A 23,412-nucleotide genomic window follows, 5' to 3' on the forward strand; every position below is an offset into this window, starting at 1 on the left:
CAATCACTAATCTGATGTGGTTGGAAGGATCAATAGAGCAATCATTGTATTGATTATAAATGAAAAAATAAGTTTAATGCAAAATGTATAAGATGTATTAGGATCTGGTTTTTAAAGCCCATAGCATTTATCACACTATAGAGTAGTTATACCATATTTGACTCCCCAGCTTGTTTGTGGCAAAATATTTGAGATCAGGATTATCTCATTATCTCAAAACAGGATTATCAGAATACAAAAACTCAAGTGAGTTTTTATATTCAGTGTTGCCCAGTATATGGCAGATGTCTCATGTTTTACATATAAATGAAGTTACTTTCTGGTATGGATATTTATTTATTTAATTTATTGAGATGGGGTCCCACTCTGTTGCCCAGGCTGGAGTGCAGTGGAGTGATCTCAGCTCATTGCAGCCTCTGTCTCCCAGGCTCAAGTGACCCTCCCACTTCAGCCTCCCAAGTTGCTGGGACTATAGGCACGTACCACCATGTCCAGCTGATTTTTGTTTTTTTTTTTTTTTGTAGAGAAGGGGTTTCTCCTTGTTGGCCAGGCTGGTCTTGAACTCCTGGACTAAAATGATCTGCCCACCTAAGCCTCCCAAAATGCTGGGATTACAGGCGTAAACAACTGTCCCCAGCTCTGGTTTATTTTTCCATCAAAGCAATACCTTTTTTAAACCAAAAAGCACATTTTTCCTCATCAGGAGAAACTTCTGTCTCCTTCAGAGACAACAGCTTAAAAATCTGGTTTGTAGAAGTGGTGAAGGTAGCCTAATTCTGTAGTCCTCTGGACTTTCTGCAACCATATGCTGTGCAGTCGCCCACCCACTGGTCATCAGCTAGGCCTCAGGCTCCTTTGACAGATTCCCTGATCATTGTCTTTACCTACCGCCTCTGGGACTTTTCTGAGTCCCCTACCTTACCTCAGTGAGTGTATCCAGTCTAACTGCCAAGTCTTCTGAAAACACCCCTTCCCACTGTAACTCTCTGACTGTTTGGGCAGATCAACAATGAACCTTTTTTTTTCTTTCTTTCTATGTTTGGCCAAAAAAAGATTGAGAACAAAGAACTAGGAGACAGATTGGATGGCCTCTGTTCCTCTTTGTTTACTGTGAAGATGTCTCCTCCCCACCAAAAAGATAAAGTCACATAAATATTTGAAAGAACCTACCCCATCTCTTCAATAATTTTAGTGTAATCTTCTCGGGAACTTTCTGGAGATGCATTTCCGTTTACAGGGTATCTCTGTATTTCAGAGAAAAAGACTAATTTTGGCTTACCCACCTGTGGGTAATAAACAGGAACGAGGTGATGCATTGTTTCAAAGTTACCTGTAGCACACAAAGAAATAAAAGCATTCTGCTTTGAAACTAATAACTGAATTGTAAAAAAGGGTATGACAATATTAGATTATCTAAAAATTAAATAGAGCTAAATGAATACACAGTAAAACTAGTAATAAAATTAATAACCCAAGAAAAAATAGTGCAGACTTTCATATACAAAAACCTATACATGAAAGTTCTTGGTCAACTCTTTAAAATAAAATAAAATGGGCATGCCAACATTAATATAAATATTAACTGCCCTTAATTTTACTGTTCTGAGTTAGTTTATTTTTTCAAATTGTTTCACTTGTAGGGAGTAAATTAGTCATGTATCGTTTTCAGGATATGTCCATACCTTTATTCTGGCACTTAACAGTCCACATCAGTTACCTGCTTTCAGATCCTCCTCCCTTTCCAGCAGTAAGTTCGTTTTAAGTGGGGACAGCCCTATTCACCTCTAATCCACAGTGACTGGCATATTCTTGGACACATTCGAGGTGCTTAATGTTTATTAAGAATTTTTCTATAGAAGTGCTATAAAAGAAAGTGCTAAAAGATGTGAGTATATTTTGGATTTTATTAAGATATTAAAGTATGTTTACAATTTTGTGTCATATAGCTATATGGCTATACTTAGGATAAGATTTTTAAATTGTAAGATCCTTGAAGTTAGAGGTTATAATAATTCCTATAATTTTACCATAATCTCCAATATAGAGCTCTAAATTTACAAGGCTATCAAAAATACATAAAAGATTAAGAAGTACAAAAATTATTACCATCTTTTTAAGAATTCCTATTCCCTTACAATGTATTTGGCTGTGCAGAGGTGCCTTTAAAAGGTTCATTTTAACTATTCTAAAGACCTGAAAGGTAGGTATACTGTAGATTTTGAAAATACATAATATATTTTCTAGATTTTAATTTATGCTTTCCCTTTCTCTTGCACAGTTATAAAAGTCTTTGCATAAAGACCATATAGTCTGCTGTTGGACATATACAAAAGGATAGAGTTATTGTATATTTATATACATGTATACAGGGATGTCACTGCTTTTAAGCCTGAGAGTTCCAGGTTTGTACCATCTGTTTGGATGGGGATGGCAAACATGGGCAAAGGGGAAGGAGGACCTACAAATGGCCAAGGAAGAATAACCAAGTACTCCTGAGAAAAGCTCAGAAAATTTTCTGCTGCAGCGAGTCAGTGTATTCACTTTAAATTTTATTTTAATTGATTTTAGAGATGATTTTTTTTTTTTTGAGACGGAGTCTCATCTTGTCACCCAGGCTGGAGTGCAGTGGCACAATCTCGGCTCACTGCAACCCTTGCCTCCTGGATTCAAGCGATTCTCCTGCCTCAGCCTCCCTAGTAGCTGGGATGATAGGTGCCCGCCACCACACCTGGTTAATTTTTGTACTATTAGTAGAGATGGGGTTTCACCATGTTGGCCAGGCTGGTCTTGAACTCCTGACCTCAGGTGATCTGCCTGCCTCGGCCTCCCAAAGTGCTGGGATTACAGTCATGAGCCACCGCACCCAGCCAAGCCCATTTTTCAATATAGTAAATTATGTAATCTATTTGAGTACTCCTTTTAAAATTTTGAAATTTGTTGTATTATCCTATTTCCTCTAGCTCCTTTTTAGTTATAAAAATTGTTTACGGCCGGGCGCGGTGGCTCAAGCCTGTAATCCCAGCACTTTGGGAGGCCGAGACGGGCGGATCACGAGGTCAGGAGATCGAGACCATCCTGGCTAACACGGTGAAACCCCGTCTCTACTAAAAAATACAAAAAACTAGCCAGGTGAGGTGGCGGGCGCCTGTAGTCCCAGCTACTCGGGAGGCTGAGGCAGGAGAATGGCGTAAACCCGGGAGGCGGAGCTTGCAGTGAGCTGAGATCTGGCCACTGCACTCCAGCCTGGGCGACAGAGCAAGACTCCGTCTCAAAAAAAAAAAAATTGTTTACATATCACGTATTTCCATATCTGTGATTTTCCCAAATTCCCACCAAATTGAATTTCTAAGTAGAGCATTATTGCTTTAGATGATTAATTGTCCTTCTACCCCAACTGAATTTAGCCTGTGCCCCCTGCTAGCTTTGTAAACTCAAGACAAGTCATTTCATTTTCTGAAACTGAACTTTCTCATCTGCAAAATGCATATAATAATCTTCTGCCTCACAGGTTATAATAATTAAATGCAATAATGTGTGTAAATATCTGAAATGTTTAGCACAGTAAATGTCAGTAATTTTTTCTTCCCTTGCCCCCTCTTCTTTGCCTTCTAATTCCGAGTGCTTTCCATTTTAAATTGTTAATAATTATCATAACAGCAACTACCACAAGGTCTGAAATGAAGCTTACATACTATAACAGTCTATACAGACTTTAAAAAATTGTAGCAAAACTATTTAACATGAGATCTACCCTCCTTTTTTTTTTTTTTTTTTTGAGATGATGTCTTGCTCTGTCACCCAGGGTGGGGTGCAGTTGTGCCATCTCGGCTCACTGCAGCCTCTGCCTCCCAGGTTCAAGCAGTTCTCTTGCCTCATCCTACCAAGTAACTGGGACTACAAGCACACGCCACCATATCCAGCTGATTGTTTTGTATTTTTGGTAGAGACAAAGTTTCACCATATTGGCCAGGCTGGTCTCGAACTCCTGACCTCAAGTGATCTGCCTGCCTCAGCCTCCCAAAGTGCTGAGATTACAGGCATAAGCCACTGTGCCCAGCCAAGATCTACCCTCTTAACAAAGTTTTAAATGTACAATACATTATTGTTTTACCTTAGGTACAATGTCGTATAGTAGATCTTTAGAGCTTATTCATCTTGTTTGGCCGAAACTTTATGCCCATTGATTAGTTAAGTCCCCCTTTCCTCCCCTCATTTGCTGGCAATAGCACTCCACTCTTTGAGTATATGAATTTAACTATTTTAGATATCTTATATAAGTTGAATCAGTATTTGTCTTTCTTTGACCTGGCTCATTTCACTTAGCATAATATCCTCAAGGCTAACCCATGTTGTCACATATTGCAGAATTTCCTTTCTTTGTAAAGCTGAATAGTGTTCCATGTTCCATTTAATATACATTTCCTTTATCCATTCATCTCTCCAATGGCCATGTACCTAGTTTCCACATCTTGGCTATTGTGAATAGTGCTGCAATGAACATAGGAGTACTGATGTCTCTTGGAGATCCTGATTTCAATTCTTTTGGATAAATATCCGTAAGTGGGATTGTTGGGTCATATGGCAGTCCTATTTTTGACTTTTTGAGGAACATTCATACTGTTTGTTATAGTGGCTGCACCATTTTACGTTCCCACCAGTGTTGTGCAAGGATTCCAATTTCTTCACATCCTCTCTAACACGTGCTACCTTTTTAAAAATAATAGCCATCCAGGCACAATGGCTCACGTCTGTAATACCAGCACTTTGGGAGGCGGAGGCAGGTGGATCACTTGAGTTCAGGAGTTGGAGACCAGTCTGACCAACATGGCGAAACCCCATCTCTACTAAAAATGCAAAATTAGCCAGGTGTGGTGGTACATGTCTGTAATCTCAGCTACTCGGGAGGCTGAGGCAGGAGAACTGCTTGAACCCAGGAGGCAGAGGTTGCAGTGAGCCGAGATGACGCCATTGCACTCCAGCCTTAGCAACAAGAGTAAAACTCTGTCTCAAACAAACAAAAAAAGCCATCCTGACAGGAGTGAGGTGATAGCTGATTACAATTTTGATTTGCATTTCCCTGATGATTACCGACATTGAGTATTTCTTCATATACCTGTTGGCCATTTGTATGTCTTCTTTGGAGAAACAAAAACCACTATTTGTTTAAGAGACTTTTCTTTCCCCATTGTGTATTCTAGGCACCTTTGTCAAAGATCAATTGATTATGTATGCATGGATTTTTTCCTGGGTGCTCTATTCTGTTCTGTTTCTCTATATGTCTGTCTTCTGCCATTCTGCCAGTACCATACTGTTTTGATTACTGTATCTACGTAATATATTTCAAAATCAGGAAATGTGATGCCTTCAGCTTTGTTCTTCATTCTTTTTTTTTTTTTTTTTTTTGAGACTGAGTCTCGCTCTGTCGCCCAGGCTGGAGCGCAGTGGCTGGATCTCAGCTCACGGTAAGCTCCGACTCCCAGGTTTACGCCATTCTCCTGCCTCAGCCTTGTGAGTAGCTGGGACTACAGGCGCCCGCCACCTCACCCGGCTAGTTTTTTGTTTTTTGTTTTTTGTTTTTTTTAGTGGAGACGGGATTTCACCGTGTTAGCCAGGATGGTCTCGATCTCCTGACCTCGTGATCCGCCCGTCTCGGCCTCCCAAAGTGCTGGGATTACAGTTGTTCTTCATTCTTAAGATTGATTTGGCTATTTGTGGTCTTCATTGGTTCCATGTGAATTTTAGAATTGGTTTTTTCTATTTCTGTAAAAAATGCCATTGGGATTTTGATAGAAATTGCATTGAATCTGTGGATCACTTTTGGTGTTATGGATATTTTACAATATTGAGTCTTCCAATTCATGAACATGAGGTGTCTTTTCATTTGTGTCTTGTTTAATTTCTTTTAAAATTTATAAGCAGACATTGCAGAAGATGTTTAATTTCTTTCATCAATGTTTTGTAGTTTTCAGCATATGTCTTTTACCTCCTTAATTAAATTTATTCCTGGGTATTTTATTCTTTTGTTGTTATTGTAAAAATGGGATTATTTTCATAATTTCTTTTCAGATAGTTTGTTGTTAATTTATCTACATGACTTTAAACATTGTTTTTGGGCTGGGCGCAGTGGCTCATGCCTGTAATCCCAGGACTTTGGAAGGCCGAGGTAGGTGGATCACTTGAGGTCAGGAGTTTAAGACCAGCCTGGCCCACATGGTGAAATCCTATTTACTAAAAATACAAAAATTAGTCAGGTGTGGTGGCGTATGCCTGTAATCCCAGCTACTCAGGAGGCTGAGGCAGGAGAATTGCTTGAACCTGGGAGGCAGAGGTTGCAATGAGCTGTGATCGTGCCATTGCACTCTAGCTTGGGCAACAGAGAGATTACTCTATCAAAAAAAAAAAAGATTGTTTTTGTTAGTTGGTGCTCACACTAGATTATAAAGAGATTAATAAGGACTGTTTTGAGAAAATTAAATGGCTAATTAAAAAAATTTAGTTGAGATATAATTGTACATATTTATAGGGTACATAGTGATGTTGCAATACATATAATGTACAGTGATCAAATCAGGGAAATTAGCATATACATAATCTCAAACATTTATCATTTCTTTGTGTTGGCAACATTCAATATTCTCCTTCTAGCTATTTTAAACTATATATGATTGTTATCTATGGTCATCCTGTAGTGCAGGGATCCCCAACCCAATGGTCCTGGTCTGTAGCCTATTAGAAACTGGGCCGCACAGCAGAAGGTGAGTGGCAGGTGAGCGAGCGAGGCTTTATCTGTATTTACATCTGCTCTCCATCACTCGCATTACCACCTGAGCTCTGCCTCCTATCAGATCTACTACAGCATTAGATTCTCATAGGAACACGAACCCTATTGTGAACTGTGCACGTGAGGGATCTAGGTTGTGAACTCCTTATGAGAATCTAATGCCCAATGATCTGTCAGTGTCTCCCATTACCCCCAGATAGGATGATCTAGCTGCAGGAAAAAAAGTTCAGGGCTCCTGCTGACTCTACATTATGGTGAATTACTATTTCATTATATATTACAGTGCAATGTTAATAGAAATAAAGTGCATAATAAATGTAATGTACTTGTATCATCCCAACAATATCCCCCTCCACCACACTTCTGGTCCATGGAAAAATTGTCTTCCACAAAACCAGTCCCTGCTGCTACAAAGGTTGGGGACAGCTGCTATAGAACTCTAAAGTTTATTCCGCCTGTCTGGTTGTAATTTTATAACCTTTACCAAATCTCTCTCTTCCCTTGCCTTATTCCCTCTGCCCTTCCCAATCTGTAGTATCTTCGTTCTACTTTTTAATTCTATGAGATCAACTTTTTTTTTTTTTTTTTTTTTTTTTTTTTTTCTGTTTTGAACTTTCCCTTTTTCCCTTTTTTTTTTCTGGTTTATTTCATTTACAATAACGTCCCCCATTTCCATCCATGTTGTTGCAAATAACAGGATTTCATTCTTATTTATAGTTGAATAGTAATTCCATTGTGTATATATACCACATTTTCTTTATTCATTCATCTGTTGGACACTTGGGGCGATTCTGATTCTTGGCTATTGTGAATACTTCTGCAACAAACACGAGGGTGTGGATGTCTCCTTGATACATTGATTTCTTTTCCTTTGGATAGATGGTCAGTAGTGGGATTGCTAGATCATATGGTAGTTCTTTTTCTTTTTTTAACTCAAGGAATTTTTTTAAATTCGAGGAAAATCTGTAGTTCTATGTGTAGGTTTTTGTTTTGTTTTGCTTTTTTTTTTTTTTGAGATGCTCTGTCACCCAGGCTGTAGGTTTAAGAAATTCTCTGCCTCAGCCTCCCGAATAGCTGGGATTACAGCTGTGTGCCACCATGCTCAGCTAATTTTTTTGTATTTTTAGTAGAGATGAGGGTTCACCATGTTGGCCAGGCTGGTCTTGAACTCCTGACCTCAAGTGATCCACCTGCCTTGGCCTCCCAAAGTGCTGGGATTACAGGCATGAGCCACCTCGCCTGGCCGCTAATTTTAAAAATAATGTTTTTGAAGAGATGGTATCTTGCTTTGTTGCCCAGGCTGGTCTTGATCTCCTAGTCTCAACTGATACTCCTGCCTTGGCCTCCAAAAGCACTGGGATTACAGTTCTAAGCCCAACGTCCAGCCCCCTATTTGTAGTTTTTTGAGGAACCTCCATACTGTTCTCCATAGTGGTTGTACAACTTTACATTCCCACAAACAGTGTATAAGAGAGCTCCCTTTTCTGTGCATCCTCACCAGCTGTATTAGTCCATTTTCATGCTGCTGATAAAGACATACTTGAGAAAGGGTAATTTATAAAGAAAAAGAGGTTTAATGGACTCACAGTTCCACATGACTGGGGAGGCCTCACAATCATGGCAGAAGGCAAAAGGCGTGACTTACATGGTGGCAGACAAGAGAGAATGAGAGACAAGCAAAAGGGGAAACCGCTTATAAAATCATCAGATCTCATGAGACTTACCCACTACCATGAGAACAGTGTGGGGGAAACTGCCCCCATAATTCAGTTATCTTCCACCAAGTCCCTCCCACAACACATGGGAATTATGGAAGCTACAATTCAAGATGAGATTTGGGTGGGGACACAGCCAACCCATATCACCAGCATTTGGTTTTTATTTTTTGAGACTAAGTCTCGCTGTGTCACCCAGGCTAAAGTGCAGTGGTGTGATCTCGGCTCACTGCCAATGTCCGCCTCCTGGGTTCAAGTGATTCTCGTGCCTCAGCCTTCTGAATAGTTGGAATTGCAGGCATGCACCACCACGCCTGGCTAATTTTTGTATTGTCACTAGAGACAGGGTTTCACCATGTTGGCCAGGCTGCTCTTGAACTCCTGACTTCAAGTGATCCACCCACCTCAGCCTCCCAAAGTGCTGGGATTACAGCCGTGAGCACTGTGCCTGGCCAGCTGTTGTTATTTTTTGTCTTTTTGTTAATAACCATCCTAACTGGGATGAGCTGACACCTCATTGTGGTTTTGATTTGCATTCCTGATGATTAAGTGATATTGGGCATATTTTTCTTATATTTGTTGGCCATTTATATGTCTTCTTTTGAGAAATGTCTGTTTAGATCCTTTGCCCATTTTAAAACTGGATTGTTGTTTTTTTTGCTGTTGAGATATTGCAGTTTCTTGTATATTCTAATAATCCTGTCAGATGAATAGTTTACAGATATTTTTCCCATTCTATAAGATTGTCTTTTCACTCTTGATTGTTCCCTTTGCTGTGCAGAAGCTTTTTAGTTTGACATACCCCATTTGTTTATTTTTGTTCTTGTTGCCTGTGCTTTTGAGGTTCTATTATAAAATCTTCTCACAGACCAATGTCCTGAAGCATTTCCTCTGTTTTCTTCTAGTAGTTTTATAGTTTCAGGTCTTATGTTTAGGTCTTTGATCCATACTGAGTTGATTTTTGCATAGGGTGATAACTGAGGGTCTAGTTTCATTCTTCTGCATATGGATATCCAGTTTTCCCATCACCATTTATTGAAGAGGAGGATAGCTTGAGCCTAGGAGTTCCAAATTAGCTTGGGCAACACAGTGAGCCTTCATCTCTACAAAAAGTATTTTAAAATTAGCCGGGTATGGTTGCACACACCTGTCATCTCAGCTACTTGGGAGTCTGAGGCAGGAGGATCATTTGAGCCTGGGAGATCAAGGCTGTAGTGAGCTGTGATCCAATGTATGTCCTTGGCACCTTTGTCAAAAATCAGTTGGCTGTAGCAAAGTGGATTGGTTTCTGGGTTCTCTATTCTGTTCTACTAGTCTATTTTTCTGTTTTTATACCAGTACCATGGTGTTTCGGTTACTATAGCTTTGTTGTATACCTTGAAGTCTAGGAGGGTGGTGGCTCTGGCTTTGTTGGTTTTGCCCAGTATTGCTTTGGTTATTGGGGTTCCACACACATTTTAGGATTTTTTTTTCTATTTGTGTGATGAATGTCATTGGTATTTTTATAGGGATTGCATTGTATAGATTGCTTTGGTTAGTAGACTATAATTTTTTTAAGTTGTAAATTTAAAGACATATTATTTAGTCAAATTTCACTGAAGTTAACAATTAATGTAGCTGTCCCTAAATTAGGAAGAATTTTTGAAATCAGTTAAAATGAAAGAAACTACATTATTTTTAGAATTGGCCCAACTCTGGGGTGAGGCTGGTATTAAATATTTAAAAAGTGACATCTTTGCTGTAATACTGAAAATATATAAAATACTAGAATCCTTACTCTAGGTCTAGTTCTGCCCTTCACAGCCAGCCAGGAATGAACAGAGGAATCATGCCTTCTGACTATTTTAGAAGTTTCAGATCTTGAGAAATTCACATTGCAACACAGTATATTGCAATATACTCATGAGTATATTATCAACTAAGAAAGTCCCATTCTACTTAATGATTTTCCATAGTTTATATTCTTTATTTTTTTCAGATGGGGCCTTGCTCTGTTCCCCAGGCTGGAGTGAAGTGGCACAATCACGCTCACCACAGCCTTGATCTCCCAGGCTCCAGTGATCCTCCTCCCTCAGCCTCCCAAGTATCTGGGATGATAGGCACATGCCACCATGCCTGGCTAATTTTAAAATATTTTTTGTATAGATGAGGTTTCACTGTGTTGCCCAAACTGATCTTGAACTCCTAGGCTGAAACTATCCTCCCACTTCAGCCTCCCAAAGTGCTGGAACTACAGGTGTGAACCACCATGTTTGGCCCCATAGTTTGTATTCAGTGAACATGATATGGCAAAATCGCTAGAGCTCCATACCTCTCCACCTGTATTCCTCCTCATGTCAGACACCATGTCCTAGAGTGACAGAGTTCCTAGGATATGCTATCTGTGCATAAAACCTCACTACAGTGTCCCCATTTCCCTTTTCCTATTTCCCTGGCCTAGCCCCTTCACTATGTCCTTATCCCCTCCCTTAGTCAGTCGTAGAATCAAACACTATCATGGAAATGAGGAAGGGGCTCATTGCAAAGTTGTGGGCTAAAAAATCTGTGACTAGGCAGTTCTTCTTTTTTTTTTTCTTTAAGATGGAGTCTTGCTCTGTCACCCAGGCTGGAGTGCAATGGCGCAATCTTGGCTCACTGCAAACTCCACCTCCCAGGTTCAAGTGATTCTCCTGCCTCAGCCTCCTGAGTAGCTGGGATTACAGGCACCTGCCATCATGGCTGGTTAATTTTTGTATTCTTGTAGAGATGGGGTTTCACCATGTTGGCCAGGACGGTCTTGAAATCCTGACCTCAGGTGATCCGCCTGTCTCAGCCTCCCACAGTGCTGGGATTATAGGCATGTGCCACTGTGCTCGGCCAGACTAGTCAATTCTTGGATGCTCCAAAATGAAGATAACTGTTACACATTGTTCTTAGTTACATTTTGTTGCATTAGTTAGGCAAGGGAGGTTGGTATGTCCTTTGTAACACAACTTTAGGTATATCATAATCCAAATTTTCAGGTGTTGGGGTATGTGCATAAGAAGGGGGACAGTCCACAGATGTGGTCATGATATATTTTTATTTTCTATCCTGATAAAAAATGTTATTTTTGCATCTTTTTGTTTTCTTGAGATGGAGTTTTGCTCTTGTTGCCCAGGCTGGAGTGCAATGGCACAATCTCGGCTCACTGCAACCTCCAAATCCTGGGTTCAAGCAATTCTACTGCCTCAGCCTCCCGTGTAGCTAGGATTACAGGTACCCGTCACCATGCCCGGCTAATTTTTTGTATTTTTAGTAGAGACAGGGTTTCATCATGTTGGCCAGGATGGTCTTGAACTCCTTGAACTTCAGGTGATCCACCCTCCTCATCCTCCCAAAGTGCTGGGATTAGAGGCGTGAGCCTCCGTGCCTGGCCTTTTTGCACTGTTACTTAACAAATATATGAGTGGCTTAGGTTTCACAATTTACATAGCTGATATCATGCACTTTTGCCAGATATAAAATTATACATTTTCCCCTACCCTTGTGGCTCTATGTTTACACAAAACCAAACACAGCTGTTGTTCACAGTGGCTACCATTTACATAAACATTATAGGTAAAATTTTAATACAAGACAAATTGTACTTATGTGCAACTAAGTAAATAAGTTTTTAAAAACCCATAAAACAACAACAAACTAAACAAAAAACATTTTATTTGTTGGCATTTTTCTGTTGCTTAGAATATTTCCTTTGCTAGAAGAGCAGTCACCTAATGAGTGACAGAGTGCTTACTTATGAGTGAGTTGCTTGCATCCTCACTTTTACTGCTCCTTTTTTTGCTGATTTTCTTGGCATCTTTGGATGCTTTCCAATTCATTAGAAATTGTCTTTCTACATTTTTAATTTCTTTTCCATCAAGATATTCTGGAGAAAAATACATACATTAAAAAATATATACATATATACACATATATACAATATATACACATATATACAATATATACATATAAACATAAGTCAAAATATACAATTCTGGTTCAGAGCACAGAAACTTAAGTTACACCATAGATTGAAATAAATTTGTTTTTAAAATACGTTAATTACACAACGTATGTACTTTTGTTGAGATTTTATTTATAGATTTTTTTGATTCCAAAAAGAATATGTGCTTGTTATAAACAATGGAAATATCATCAAATAAAACATTAAAAGGCTCCATAATTATTATCCATACCCCTTCTTTTTTTTTTTTTTTTTTTTTTGGAGACAAGGTCTCGCTCTGTCATCCAGGCTGGAGTGCATAGAGTGATCTTGGCTTACAGCAACCTCTGCCCCCTGGGGCTCAAGTGATCCTCCCACCTCAGACTCCCGAGTCGCTGGGACCACAGGTGTGCACCACCATCCCCAGCTATTTTTTTGTATTTTTAGTAGAGACAAGGTCTTGCCATGTTGCCCAGACTGGCCTGGAACTCCTGAGCTTAAGCAGTCTGCCTGCATCGGCCTCCCAAAGTGCTGGGATTACAGGCATGAGCCACCATGCCTGACCATACCCCTTATTATGTTTGTTTATTTATTTATTTTTGAGACAGGATGTCACTCTGCCATCCAGGCTGGAATGCAGTGGCATGATCTTAGCTCATTGCAACCGCAAAACTCCTCAGCTTAAGTGAGCCTCCTGCCTTAACCTCCAGAGTAGCTAGAACAATAGCCATGTGCCACCATGCTTGGATAATTAAAGACATTTTTTTTTTGTAGAGATGGGATCTCACTATGTTGCCCAGGCTGCTCTTGTATTCCTGGCCTCAAACAATCCTCTCACCTCGGCTTCCCAAAGCCCTGGGATTACAGAGGTGTGATAGAAATTGAGCTTCATAAACTATACAAATACTTTTTGCATGTTGTAAGACATTTGGAAAACACACAAAAAATAAAAAAAGTATTCCCCAATGAGAAATAATCACTGGTAACACTTTTGTATATTTCTTAGCTTTTATTTTCGATATATGTATGTAAAATTGGAATCCTCTATTTATATTAGTTTTGCATCCTGCTTTTTAATATTGTGTTGTGAACATTTTACCATGTTTTTCCTTAAATACAGTTTTTAATGGCGGATGTTCTATTGTTTATGGATATATTTTAAAATATTGAACAATTCCCTTATTAAAGGATATTTTATATTGCCTATATTGTTTCCTCAATTACGTGAACACAGATGACCTTCATTTAATAGAAGGATGATTTTTTCTTCAAAATTTTTTTCTTTCTTTCCATAGGACTCTGCTTGATAGATTTTTTCTGATGAAATTTATGTATAGTAGTTTTGAAAATTAGATATTTTCTCTCATTATTCATGTAATCCACTAGATCCCAGAATGTAGAAAGGATGTAGTAAAATTTATTAGATCACACATTATTTCAGGGATAATGACAATATTCTGATAAAATATTATACTACTGAAAATATTAATACTACCACTTAAACATGAGCCATAATATTGTGTTATACCCAAAGTACAAAACAAAATGTTGAAACAAAGAATATAAACTAGAACCATAGAATCTAAAAGTAAAACTGTCTCCATATCTTATTTCATGCACTTTTTTTTCACTGAAGAAGCTAGTACTATCCAAACCATAAGAAATTGTCAAACATCTTAGTACTTATAACTTTACAATAAAGGTCATCTTTTTTATTATTTATTTTTAAAAAACCTCTTTAGGCCGGGCGCGGTGGCTCAAGCCTGTAATCCCAGCACTTTGGGAGGCCGAGACGGGCGGATCACGAGGTCAGGAGATCGAGACCATCCTGGCTAACACGGTGAAACCCCGTCTCTACTAAAAATACAAAAACTAGCCGGGCGAGGTGGCGGGCGCCTGTAGTCCCAGCTACTCCGGAGGCTGAGGCAGGAGAATGGCATAAACCCGGGAGGCAGAGCTTGCAGTGAGCTGAGATCCGGCCACTGCACTCCAGTCCGGGCGACAGAGCGAGACTCCGCCTCAAAAAAAAAAAAAAAAAAAAAAAAAAACCTCTTTAATCATATGCACATAAGGGGAACAAAGGGCAACACCAGGCTGACTGGGGAAGGGAGCAAGATATTCTCCCTTTGTCCCAATGTCTGCTTGGCACAGTTCTAAGATCATACAAGTGGGAGTGGGTTGGGAAACAGAATAAGTGAGAGGACAGAAGAGACAAAGGCAAGAGGGGAGAGGCAAGGGCTTGCAGTAATCTCAATTAGTGGACTGTATGCAGATTCACTCAGGGCAAAGTTCCAGTAATGTTCAGCCCCATGCTTTCTGAAATGCTCATGGGCTATGTTCTCTGTAGGACACTGTTTAAACTTCATCTCTCCAAAGCTCCAGTCTTTGGCTGTACCCTCCCAGAGTAGTATACATTTGTTGGCTTTCTTCACAGCTTCCTCATTAGATTCCTCATGATCATCTCCCTTTGTGTTAGATGTCCATTCATCCCACTTTATCCGATGCAGCATAAGATGCTTACATTTATTCTGGGCCTTGGGGCCCCCTTCCACTACTACCACGTTGACATCCTTGTGCAGTACCACCACCCCTGTCAGGTACAGTTGCCCAGCATTGGCCTCAATCTTGAACTTCTTGGCTGGGGTGCTCAAATTTCTAACTCCATATACAGATATGTGTACCCCCTGTGAAATGTCTTAAGCTTTTAAATTTTCTTGACCTTTCTCTATTCTGCTGTGAGTTTTCAGGCAGAATTGACCTCTTCATGCACTTTCTGTCTTTTTGCCATCTGAGCTCTGACATGAACTTCTACCTTCGTGGGGTCTTGAACAGCTTCTGTTCCTAATACTTGCATCAAATTAGAAATTCTCACTTTGGGTTCTGGAAGAGGCATCAGGCCCAGCCTGACTTTTTCTAGTAGTTCCTTCTGTGCTTCCCTCCTTGTCTGTCTCTTAAGTTTTTTCTGTTCCTTCTTGATAAGATACACTCCTAGAGTAACTGGTGTGTCATTGTCAACTGGAGGATTGAGCTGGGCTGGATGTTCAACAAGATTTGTGATTCCAAAATAATCTTCTCTTTTGGGATTTTCCTCTGTAAGGTCAAAGCCATTGGGGATTATGTGAGTCCCACCACTCAATTTCAGGGATATCTACTTCCTTTAGCTCCTTCCTAGGAGCAATGAAGGCAAGCCTAGTCAAAGTATGGATGCCTATTTTTTGAGCTGCTTGTGAAATCTCTGCCTGAAGCTTCTCCAGTTGAGACTTTGTTCTTAATCGCTGAGCAATCTTCTCAAATTTGCCCTTGTCATGGAATTTAAAAGTGTGTTTCTGGCGCTGGGAAGCGACAGTGGAGACTCGGGGTCAAAAAAGATATTGGACTCCATGTCTTCTGACGGTTTTTCTTTTAGCTGTTGCTTGAATGGGTCCCTCTTCACAGCAGGAATATTGGCAGGAGTAGGCATGCAGTGTGTCAGCTCAATCTCCTTGCATGTTGCATCTACAGTGCACCCTTGATCATCTAGGATCAGTGGTGTAGGTTTAATTTGGTCTTTTAACTCCACCTTTGGGAGAGCAATGCCCATGGCATGGAGATTAGCCAGGCCCAGCATGTTGGCATTGCTGATGAGTCCTGGCTTCAGTGCCAGCCGGGCTTGGATTCAAGCTTGTAGTTTAGCTGCTTTCCTTGCCTTCTCAATGGCATCATTCATGAAAGTGGCAGCCTGGGAGGGCAGAATAGTGTGGCCGATTGGAAGTCGCTCTGGTTGGGAGGAAGAAGGTGTCTTTGGCTGAGGTGTAGGGGGGCTAATAAAGCGCAGCTGTTTTTTCCTCTCCTCGATATGATATTTTGCTGCGTCCATCATCTGTTTGATCTGGAGCTTAGTCAGCATGCCAGGACTCTCTGATGGAGGCCCAGGGATCACCTCTGGCTCTTCTTCCACCTCCTCAAAACGGGGTATTCGCTGCTTCTTTACTCCTGATGATTCCTTGGAGATCTCAAGAGTCATCACCAAACACCTTCTTTAACTCTCGTTTTCTGCTTCAGTCACTGCTAGACTTGAAATGCCTAGAGCTTCCGCCTTTCTTCTACAGCCTCAGTTTGTCCACAAATCGGAGAGTAGAATCATCAAGAAAAGGTATCAGATGATCGGCTGCCTTCTTCTTGTCCATGCTTTTCCCCGCACAGTTCAATGCTGCTGTGACCACTGTAGGCTCTGAGAAACCCAGCACGCTCTTCACTGTCTTTTCATCCGCCTTGGAGCCTCCCCAAGTGCTGGGATTCCAGGCATGAGCCACTGCGCCCACCCTGACATCACTGATAAATTAGGAAGAAAAGGTTAAGGAGTGTCTAATTCTAGTTATCAACGACTGTGAAAAGATCAATGGTTTCAGCTCATCCAGCTCCCTCTTAGTGCCATTTTTCAGGAAAAAGAGAACAATAGCTCGAATGGGACTCAATACTACAGCTCACAAACTTCAGCCCCGAGACGGAGGCCGAAAGTTAAACCTGAACCAGAAACCTTCTGACCGCCCTAGGCCTGTCGTCGCTATCGCCACGGCCGCTGCCACGCTGCTGTCTCCCGACATGTGACCAGGGAGGGTTGGGCCGCCAATTTGTGCAGCCGTATTTGCCACTTTCCTGGAGGCAGAGCGCATGCGTCAGAGAACTGAAAAGTTTCCCTGAACAAGTTGCTTGCTTTCTGTTTCCCGGACTAAGCCTATTTCTGCCAAGTTAATGTCTTTAACTTCCTGAAGCGGAAATTGGGTTACTTGCAGTTTTCCTCATATGGAGAATAAGTGTGCAAAAGCAAAATTCTGCTAGAACGAAGAGCGAGGCTTCTGCGTTTGTGTTAAACACAGCCTTTCTGATAGAAAGTATATCCTTTCACAGTCGTGATAACTAGAATTAGCCATACTTCCTTAACCTTTTCTCCCTAATTTAACAGTGGTGTCAGGCTGGGCCGGTGGCTCATGCCTGTAATCCCAGCACTTTGGGAGGCCAAGAGACGGGTGGATCACTTGAGGTCAGGAGTTCGAGACTAGCCTGGCCAAAGTGGTGAAACCCCGCCTCTACTCTAAAGGTCATTCTTTGATGCTCAGTTTTTCCAGCCACTTATATTTATTGAGGTCTTTCCAGATCTATTTTTATTAATAATTATATAACTTGTTAGTATATTTTTGGATGAGATATATGTAATCAGTACATATTTTTAAAATATACTATAAAGATAAGGAATGAAAATTCCAAGTCTTTTATTGTAATCTCTTCTTCCTCATGTTAATGTCCCAAACAGAGCTGAGGAATGACTAGGAAACTGTGCCTCCGTTAACCTGATTCCATCTCATTTTTAGCAAATGATCTTTTTTTTTTTGAGACATTCTCTCACTTCGTTGCCCAGGGTGGAGTGCAATGGCATGATCGTGGCTCACTGCAACCTCCGCCTACCAGGTTCAAGCGATTCTCCTGTCTCAGCTTCCCGAGTAGCTGGGATTATATGTGCACGCCGCCACGCCCGGCTATTGTTTTGTATTTTAGTAGAGATGGAGTTTCACTGTGTTGCCCAGACTGGTCTCGAACTCCTGAGCTCAGGCAATCCACCTGCCGCGGCCTCCCAAAGTGTTGGGAATACAGGCGTGAGCCACCGCGCCCGGCCTCAAATGATCTTATTTGAAGTTAATAGGTGTGAAAATGGTTCAAGACTGGGAGCCAGGTAATGGATTCAAGATTATAGACCTAATGAGATTTATTTTGTTTTAATAAGTTGCTCTCAATACAAAATTTGCTTCCACTCATGCTAAGTAAACCAAATATGTGGACTGTCACTCTGTTTGGTGAGGACTGGGTAACCTAAAAAACATAAAAATGACTTCTTACAAGGACACAGCAAACCAGTGCCTTCGTGAGAGGTCTTTCTGATGCTGTGTTACTTGGTCACTATTAATCTAGTGCTTTTGTCTATTTCCCCCAGTATGGTGCATATTCAGGAATGTTATTTGTAAGGATCTCATAAAGGGTCTCCTCACTCAGCTCTCCCTATCAAATGAAAGGGATTCCTGTATGTTCTTAGGGTAACATTTGGCAAATGTCAAGCAATGAAAGCTTTGATCAATTTTATCTACAGAACCAAGAGCTAAGGAGTCTCTTGGGATCATCAAAGGATTTGTGCCAGTGAAAGTTTGGCAAAAGGTCAGCAAGTTCTACACATTTATGACTAACCATTTTTATTGGTAATAGCAAAATATCCTCCTTAAGGAATAAGTATCAGGTGCTTTAATTACTTCTGAACAGCAGATGTTTTTCATGCTTTATTTGTCAATTTTAACTTTTGCTCTTATTCAAAGTATTGAGTTTACAGTTGACAGTTTTCACAGATCCAGATGTCATATTCATATTTCTGAAAGCTTACTGGTAAAATAACTAAAAAGTTAACTAATTGTCATTCTCTTATTAATATAAATATGTACCCAGTGATTTGGACACCAGTATCAGTCTGTCCCTGTATTTTGGTTTGAGACAAACAGGATTTCCATTTAGGTCAATTTTCCACAGCTTCATCAACTTGTTCAGTAAAAACTCCAAATCCTATAATTAGAGAAGAAAAAGCAAAGCACAAGCATTTCATATTTACCAATACTTCTAGCATGTCGGTTATTGTTTTTAAAGGTAATTACTGCTTTCATGGAATTCTAGCTCAGAGCCAGGTACTTAGAAGGTGCATCATAACACCTTCTAAATAAATTTTGTGCATAATAATACCTTCTAAAATAAATTTTGAATAAAACCATCTATACTGATAATAGAAGGCACTGAAGATAAGGCAAAAAAATGAGGTCCTAAGTTGAGGGCCACACAACTGTTCTCTGTCATACTCCCTTAAATGGCCCCCACTGCAGCTTAGAAAAAACTTTTTCCTGCGGAAGATGCCCTTAGTGTAGCTCATAGAAGTTTACAGATTAGGCAATTAAGGGGTAGTGAGTAAGCAGTCCCTTGCGATTGTAAGCAATGTGTGTTATTGCTTTTTATTTTACAAATAATTTGTATTAATTTTTTAAGTGTTAAAAAAAAAAACAAAAACAAACACCTACCAAAGGGAAAAATGGAAGAAAGGGGGAAAAATCATTTGTATGTTTATCATGCAAAGATCATATCAAACATATTTGTTGTTGTGTATCCTTCTAATCTTTTTTGAGCATAGGGACTTTTGGGAGGGTACATATTTTTAATTGTCATAATTGTACTGTGAGTACAATTTTGTTTTACATTATATCATAAATGTTTGCATGTTTTTATAGCTTATAAGAAGAAAATCAGCTAACTGATATTTCAAGGAATAATAAAGTTATTCTGTGGTCTACAACCCAAATAAATGTGAGGAAAACAGATTAATGGAACTTAAGAACTAACTGTCTCAGTTTACTTTTTTCACAGCCTCTTTGTCCCTATTTGGGTTTCTTTTCCCATCCAATGTCACTCTTTCCCCAGCACCTTGTCTGTCATTTCTTGCTTTCTCCCCTTTCCCCCTTTCTAAAAAGTGTATTTTATCTTAACTACTATTTAATGAAAATGAAGTACACTTTGAGTATTTCTTATATGTGGCCAAAGTTCTGTTCTTTATCTTTAATATCAGATACATTTAATCTGTAAATGAATTACTCAACAAAAGTAGTGCACTTAGGTTGTTTCCATAGCTTGGCTATTGTGAATATTGCTGCAAAGAACATGGGAGTGCACATATTGCTTTTAAAATAGTCATTTCACCTCCTTTGGATATATACCCTAAATTTAGTCTGCGTTAGACTTTGAGGGATTCCAATAAATAATTTATGTGAAAATATAAGACTTTTTTTTAAAAATAAGGCAATCCTAAACTTCCTGGCACTGCTGCTTACTGTGTGACCTTAGGCAAATCTATGTCTTCATCTATAACTTGAGGTTAATTAAGATTAGTTGCCATGGCATATAAAGTGCCTGGAATAAAGAAAGTAATAAATGTGTCAGTTCTCTGCCTGTTTGCCTGCCCTGCTACCTCTTAACTAATTCCCTTTCTCTTAATTTTTGTCAACAGAGAGTGAAAATATTTTAAGTAAGGAAGAAGAAACTTCTTGACCTATTGACAAATAAGTAGTTGGCTTTTTATAAGAAAGTTATCTTCATAAATTATAACTTCAGCCTTCAGTTCTGGGCTCTGGAATATGCCTTCTCCAACAGCATTTGTTTGGCAGTGTTTAATACAAGCCATAACTACCTTATTTTACGTGAGAGTTACATTGTATATCTCTTACTCTAAAAACCTGTAAGGAAGGGATTATGCATCACATTTTTTACAGTGTTGAATGTGATGCCCATCATCTCAAAGTTAATAAGAACACTTACAGAACTTTAAATTGATATAGATAAAAGAGTGCTTAGAGTTTTGTTAATTGTTCTTTACTTGATAAATGACCCTCGACATACTCCCTCCAGTGTATGTTTATTTAAGACTAAACTAATCCTTTGCTGAAATACGATTACCCTTTGGATACGCTCTGGTTGTTCATTGCCTTCCTGTCTTTAATAAAAAGCTTTCACTTTCCTCCTCTTCAATAAGTTACTAAAGGAAGCAGACACTTTTCTGGACAGTCTCTGTTTGATAAATGATCATGTCATGCTATCACTTAGAGGAGTGCTGCAAAATACTGAGGAGCAAATTATATTTCCCCTGCAGGGTTGATGCCTAAGCTCCTGTATAGGCATCTGCAGCACAGCAATGCTCTCTCTACCATTAATGATGACCGCTGATGAACCTGTATTTGACCAGCATACTCCAATCTTTATTGGCAATGTCTGGAACAACCATCCTTACTAAATCTAAAGACAGCCATTTGTCATCCCTCTGACTGCCTGTCATCATCTGCCTGGGAAAATCTATAATTTTTGGCTTGTTCCTGACTCAACTGTGGAATGAATAAATTTATCTTTGGGTCACTCTGCTTGTCAGGATCAATAATGAGCAGAGGTTGAATAAATTAGAAACTGAGAAAACATGACAGGCCATAGAATTTTGTTCATTTGTGTCTTATAAATCAGATATTTAGTTCATATCAGAGCCAAATATGTCAAGTTTTTTATTTCCCTCATTCTGAAGATTCTATACCTCATGATAAATGGTCATCAGAAAACCAATGAAGTAAATCACTAATATATCTGACTTTGAGATGAACTTTTCAGATCATTGTATTGATTTAGCAAACTTTACAGACTTCAAAACTTAGGTAAATATTAAACTTTTTTTGTTCTTCAAGTTGTATACATTTTTCAGTGATGATATTCCTTTGACTTAATAGTGTCAGCAAGCTATATAATGCTGGCCCTAGTGAAGTTCATGGCTCAGCTTAGCCTCATCAGATTACTTGTACAAATGCAAAAGTTCTGTTGTAAATTGTTGTTAAAGTATGTAATAATTTTTATACATTGATGAATATCTGTTTAAAGGAGGTACAGGAAAAACATGCAAAGACATGTTAACCAAAAGTAAATGTCATTTAAACTAGAGCCCTGTAAGTTAAAGGAGTTTCTAAACTATGAAATATTGTTTGGCCTAAAACCTCTCTTTCGCCTTCTCTTCAGTGGTTGACCTTGCCACCAATTTTACTTGGGAGAAGTGGGTCATCCGTCCACCAAGTTTTCTCAGTTATCTGCCTTTGATTTCACACTTCCTCTTCCATTCTTCTTTTCCATTTTTCTCAATAAAGGAAGAGTCACACCTCTTTCCCCAGGTTAAGTAGTTCTTTTGATCCCAGCCTTTTCTTCCTGGGTTTTCCTCTCTCTTCCATTTCCATTTCTAGTATCTCCCTCTTATCTGGATTTTATTTTGTCTCTTACCTACCGTTGCCAAACTTCTTGAAGACTGATCTGGACTAATGCTTCTCAAACTTTCATGTGCTTAAGAATCCTGAGTGATCTTATTTAAATGCAGGTTCTGATTTGTTAGGTCTGAGACAGAAGCTGAGATTCTGCATTTCTGCTGCTGCTGCTGCTGGTCTAGGTCACCACTTGGAGTTGGCCTAGTCTACTGCATGCCTATAGTGTGGAGACCAGCTGGTTGCTTCTTCAACCACTGGGCACTCCTGCAATCTGGTGCCACTGAAAAGGCATTGCTAACCTTATCACTGATCCACACATTGCCAATCACATACTTTCTCAGTCTCAATTCTTTGGAATATCATACCCTGTTCATCACTCCCTTCATGGCTTTGTGATTCTACATTCTTGCAGGTTCCATGGATCCTTCATGAATCTCTGACCCCACAAGTAACAAACCTCTGACTACAGAAATCTCCAATGTATGAATAGGCTGTTTCATACATTGGGGAAAACTCTATTAAAGTTTCCACCATCTCTCACTTCCTAATTAACCTGGCCTCTTCCAGTCTGTTCTTCACATTGTAGCCATGTGGATCTTTTCAAACTGCTAATCTCAGCTACATACTGAGAACTGAACATCTAACTAATAAAACATCTAACTAATAGAAGCAACTAACTAATAAAACATCTAACTAATAGAACATCTAACTAATAAAAGCAATGCTATAAGAACATCTATGCAGGGACAGTCTTCCCCATAATGCATCAGCACGTTACCAGAGAGTGAGAGCTCCCACTGGGGAGCAGGAGCATATGTCCCTGCTGGGAGAACCTTGGGGACCAATTCACTTGATTCCTTTTCTATAATCTATGTTTATTCCTTTCAAACAGTGTTTGTTTCCCTTCCCTGGATCACAGCAGAATGTAAAATCACAGCTAGAAAAAAGTTTGCCTCCTGTAACCCATTGCCTTCTCTATTTATACTTAGACCCTTTATAGAAAAAGAATGGCCACATTGATGATAATAGTCAAACTTCTGTTACCCTAATGAAAGAAAGGTCATCTATTCAAAAGAGGAAGAACCAAATTATGTGGGAGGCCAAGCTGAGCATTTTTTTTGTACTCTCTCC

At 39.6% G+C, this 23,412-nt stretch overlaps 1 protein-coding gene and 1 pseudogene across 3 annotated transcripts in view; both read right to left on the reverse strand.

Moving 5' to 3' along the window:
- PPP1R42 (protein phosphatase 1 regulatory subunit 42) overlaps positions 1-23,412 on the reverse strand; it is a 76,678-nt gene that overhangs the window by 5,709 nt on the left and 47,557 nt on the right. Inside the window, exons 5-7 of one of the 3 annotated variants that reach the window (XM_026455049.1) lie at positions 18,904-19,021; positions 12,254-12,385; positions 1,171-1,330 (exon numbers count right to left, since the gene is read on the reverse strand). In XM_026455049.1, coding sequence (XP_026310834.1) covers positions 1,171-1,330; positions 12,254-12,385; positions 18,904-19,021 — 410 coding nt within the window. The remainder of the gene's footprint in view (positions 1-1,170; positions 1,331-12,253; positions 12,386-18,903; positions 19,022-23,412) is intronic. The other 2 variants (XM_026455050.1, XM_023222314.3) reach the window with 2 other exon arrangements.
- LOC111549198 lies at positions 15,484-16,328 on the reverse strand (annotated as a pseudogene).

The sequence above is a fragment of the Piliocolobus tephrosceles genome, chromosome 7 (genome assembly GCF_002776525.5).
Source record: "Piliocolobus tephrosceles isolate RC106 chromosome 7, ASM277652v3, whole genome shotgun sequence".
Classification (NCBI taxonomy): domain Eukaryota; kingdom Metazoa; phylum Chordata; class Mammalia; order Primates; family Cercopithecidae; genus Piliocolobus; species Piliocolobus tephrosceles.